Raw genomic sequence first — 4,717 nt, 5'->3', positions numbered from 1 at the left:
ACACACTTCATTTTATCACTCTCAGGAAGCACAGTACTTTACAATTTCACCTCAAAGATTAAAAATAAAATCTCAATTCTAGGCTCTCATACAAAGCCTCAAAGAAAACCTCTCCCTTTTCCACTCCCACCTCCCCAGTATATCTAGCGCTTAGAAACCATTTGAATCTACACACCAGTGTAGCAGAAAAAGACTCGTGCATAGGCATCATTAGGTTTACTCAATTGTGCACCCCTTGGTGTGTTCCAATTCTAGTCTCTTTTATCTGTAATGTTTTTCCTTCCTAGCTACAAGTTTAGGGAATCTGGTTTCAACACAACCAGGTTCTTCAACAGCAGGGTTTCTCAACCCCTGCTGCTGCTAAGTCACTTCAGTAGTGTTTGACTCTTAGCGACCCCATGGACTGCAGACCACCAAGCTCCTCCGTCCATGGGACTTTCCAGGCAAGAGTACTTGAGTGGGGTGCCATTGCCTTCTCCTTCTCAGCCCCAGTACTACTGATACTTTCAACAGGATAATTATTTGTTATATATTTGATTTGATTTGTTATATATTTGATTTATATATTTGATTTTTTTACCATTTTTTAAAATATATTATTATTATTATTATTTTATATTTGATTTTATACGTATAATTTCATAATTTCAACAGGATAATTATTTGAAGGCTATTCCATATATTGTAGGATGTTTAACAGCATCTCTGGCCTTCTACTAGTATCATTCTATATTCTAGTGATACTCTAGTACAACCACTCCTCTCACACCCAATTCTGACTAATGAAAATGTTTCCAGACATTGCCAATTGTCCCTAGGGAGTAAAATGGCTCCAGGTCACAAATCACTGTCCTACAGAATAAATTATAGAAATACAAAAGAAAAAGAAAGAGGACATTTCTCACAGCCATATTTAAAGAGGTTTTAAACCTTCCAGGAGGATCTTTCTATCCAGATCATTTACACAAATTTCCTTTATGAGAAACTTAGAAACTGCAGCACTGTATTCATCATTTCAGATCTGATCTCTCCCCATTGACTTCACCATGCCTGCTCTTTTGAAGGTCAGCTTGTAATAATTTCAGTTTCCTTTGAATCTCAGTCAGAATATCTATTTTCTTCTCCAAAATGGACAGTAACTGGGCAATGCAAAAGTCAACATTGCAGTTTACCCCATCAGATGTCTCCTGGATTTTATTATCTGGCCATTGACTTGATTCCTTCCAGGAAATTGTATCCATTAATTGAGAGGATAGCACTTTGATTTCTTCAGTCTCTTCCTCCTCCTCACTCTGTAGGCAAGGTATACTAATAAATTCTTCCCCCTGAACGGACATTTCTGAATTTCTAATGTGATTTTTCAATACCCTTGGCATTTCACGTTCAGCAGGATAAAAACAACGATGGCAAGGCCTTAAATTTAGAGTTATTTCTTTTACTCTATTTGCATATCTTAAAGTGTTGAGGGTATTTTCGCAAGAGGCCATCCCTGGAGAGATAGTAGCAATCATGCAAGTGGAGGAGTTCTGGCCTATAAAGGAGTCCCGGAGCACCTGTGTGAGCTTGCTGGCTCTGAATGGGGTATGAGACTTGTTCTGACCCAAAGCTCGGATGCATTCTTTGAGTGCCAAGAGACTCTTATTAATCTCTGCTCCTTCCAGCTGTCTTTTCCGGTTGGCCTTGGCAGTATCTGCTCCTCTCTCATTCCCAGCTAAGTCAACAAGGGAAAACTTGCCATGCAGTTTCCCTCGAGACTTTAAAATGATCTGGAACACTGCGTGACTCCTGGAAGAGTGGGCATTGACTGATGTCTGTCCTGAAGTCCGGCAGCTGTTCCCTAGTTCCACGAGGTTCAGCATGTCCTCCACACACCACACCTCCTGCTCCTGCAGCCCGACTACCTGGATTTGTTGGTTGCCATCCTCAAGGACTTGCAGCTTCTTCTTCCAGTTCAACAAGTCATACACCTTTCCCCCATAAATCTCAAAAAACGTCCCATAGACTTTGAGGTCCAGCTTCTCATAAGCGGAAGTTTTGAGTAAGAGGAAAACATCCTGCGCCACCATGGCATAAATGCCTTTAGAACACTCTTGGTCCCTTGCCGAAAAGCCTCCTCCCATAGTGTGCGTTTTCCCGCTGCCTGTCTGTCCATAGGCAAAGCAGGTGGCCATGCCATGGCGGAAGATGGACTCAACCAAAGGCTGGGCAGTAAACTGATAAACCAACTCGTTGGAGGCGGTGTCATCGAAGGCGTGGTCGAAGCAAAAGGTCTGGTTCTCCAGGTAGCGAGTGAGGTCCACCTTCTGCTTGGACTCGTGCACCATGACCACGTTGTCCGAGGGGATGGTGACGATATCTAGGTCCTCCCGGGTGGCCTCCTGCTGGTTGAGAGGCCGCTTCCTCACACAGACGCAGATGCGGCGGCCATCCCGCGGCTTGGGGCCGGCCATCCGGCCGCCGCGCAAGCGCCTGCGGCACTCCTCGATCAGGCGCCGGATCTCATAGTTGGCATTTCCGGTGTTGGCGTCCCGGGCGCGCTGGGCGAGAATCTCGCGTTGCAGCCGTCTGCGCTTCTCGCGCTGCTTCTGCAGTTTCTCAATTTCTCTTAGGCAGGCAGATTTCCGCTGCGTCATCAGGCAAGGGCTGCTGGGAACTCTCACGGCCAGGCTGTCCCCCGAGGGCGTTTCGTTTCTCTGGGGGATCCTCATAGCCCACCGCGCGGCTGTGCGCTGGTCCCCGATGACTGAAGGGGGCGCCAGAGACCCGGAGCGCGAAGCCCTGCCCTGCGCGGAGGGCCCAGCCGAGGTCAGAGCTGGATTCAGCAGGAATATGGTCTCTAGAGCAACCTTTTTACCTTTTTTGACTCCTTTTTCGGCCCACTCTACCGTGACCCAAGCGTTGTTCCGTTTGACCTCTGTGACCACTGCGAGATGGATTCTCCCGTCGGTGCGCTGGATTGCCACGCTGATGCCCGCTTGGAGTTGTCCGAAGTGCGGCTTCACGGGCGTCAAGGACGAGAGGCGCGGGGTGACCGGGAGGAATAACTGGCTGGCCATAGCGCGTGATGGCGGTGTCAGGGCTCGCCCCTGGCCTTGGGGTTGGAGCAGCAGGACCTGAGCCCAGACCAGTCTGAAGCTCCCAGAGTACTGAGTGTGCGCCTAGTTTGCACCTGCCTTTGTGAGCAGTAGGCCTTGGCCTGGGGCCATTTGCGTCACAAAGGGATGGGGAAGAGGCAGCTGAGCCTGGGGCATCTAGTGGAGAGTGCCGGGGGAAAAATCACTTCTCTCATGATGCTCGGTGCTAGGTGCAGAAGCAGCTGGAATAGAGAAGTTACCCTCTGCCACGGAGACTATAGCAGTAAGATTTAGGAGTGGAGTGTGTATTCCATGGACATTTGTGCCTACGGTTCAGAAATATCCATTTTCTCCTGCACTCTTGACCTGCAGTCTCAAAGCTAACTGCTTTGTGTTTGAGATCCAGTGAGTGTTACCTTAAACTTCACAACCTTCCGGTGAACAGTGGGAACAAGGAAGGTAGAGCTGCTTGCAAATTACAGGCTTCAAGGAGAGGATCCCAGACAAATTTCCTCAGACTTGGCATCTTTCTTTTGTCTCTCACCTGCTTCACAACTTAACAATCACAACTTAAAGTTACTCCTTTTTAATGGGATTTCTCATTACAAAATCAAAATGAGTTGACTGTAATGGGTTCTTGTGGTAATTTGCTAATATGAAGCTTCCTTTGGTGCAGCATCTGGGTTTGCAAACGTAAGATGTTTATCACATTCTAAGTGGTTCTGACAGCTATAAAGTGAGTTGTACTCATTGCAGTCACCACAATTTTTTAGATTATTTCAGTAATTAACTTTCCAAACTCCTTCAGTAATTATACTTCTGGCCTCATTATCCATAATTTGGAAAGGAGTGGTGTTTCGTGGAAAGAGATAATTCATCTTATACCCACTCCTTACCCTACAGTGTATGTGTGTCTTTGAGGAGTTGTTGTGGGTGAGCCGAGGGGGGCTTGTGGAATGGGAGATGGGAAGGCAGCTAAAATGCTCAGAGGCAGTATATTCTGGCAAGGTTGCATTTTTTTTCTACAAAAAACAACAAAAATTTACATCAACTGCCAGAAAGGCCAAGAGAATTAAAGTGACACGTTGTGTTGAACTTTCTTTTCCCCCAAGTACCACATTGCCTTTTGGGCCCTGAATCAGGGCATAATTGCATGGACAGTTACATAGTAGCATGAAGTGTCCTTACAACTCTCCCTGGGACCTAGTAACATATGGAAATAAGTTATTATAAACTGTTTTTTTTTAAGTGGACATTTTTTGAAAGAACATTTTTTGAAAAGAAGTTGCAGGGGAGTGGTATTGAGTAAGTTGGGTAATTATCTCCCTTCAGGGAGGTGGTTAATGTCAATGAAAGGATGGGAGAGAGGGCTTTACCTAATCCTGATTTTATGATTATTAGTTTTATTTGCCAAATTATCAATATATAAAGTTAATCTTTTATTTATTTATAGTTTAAAGGGAATTAGTGAAATGTTTTAATCTCTTTTTGTTAATTTAGATTATTATTTTTGGAAATATTGCTGCTTTAGAGTGCTTAATAGTTGTTTTTTTTTTTTTTAATATTTACCTTTGAAAAAACTAGGCCTCTCTCAAAATTATGAAATCTAGAGCCTCTCTCAGTTAACCCTATTTTTACAGCTA

At 44.9% G+C, this 4,717-nt stretch overlaps 1 protein-coding gene across 1 annotated transcript; it reads right to left on the bottom strand.

Annotated features, from left to right (window-relative positions):
* Positions 1–1,010: 1,010 nt before the first annotated feature.
* On the bottom strand, positions 1,011–3,056 carry KIF2B (kinesin family member 2B). Its single transcript, XM_061140933.1, has one exon. The coding sequence runs from the start codon at positions 3,054–3,056 to the stop codon at positions 1,011–1,013; it is 2,046 nt and encodes a 681-aa protein (XP_060996916.1).
* Positions 3,057–4,717: the final 1,661 nt, after the last annotated feature.

The sequence above is a fragment of the Dama dama genome, chromosome 5 (genome assembly GCF_033118175.1).
Source record: "Dama dama isolate Ldn47 chromosome 5, ASM3311817v1, whole genome shotgun sequence".
In the NCBI taxonomy this organism is placed as follows: Eukaryota; Metazoa; Chordata; class Mammalia; order Artiodactyla; family Cervidae; genus Dama; species Dama dama.
This window is presented reverse-complemented; position numbering and strand designations above follow the sequence as displayed.

Excerpts from the sequence above, each read along its gene's own strand:
- KIF2B (XM_061140933.1), bottom strand. The coding sequence starts at position 3,056 with ATGGCCAGCCAGTTATTCCTCCCGGTCACCCCGCGCCTCTCGTCCTTG.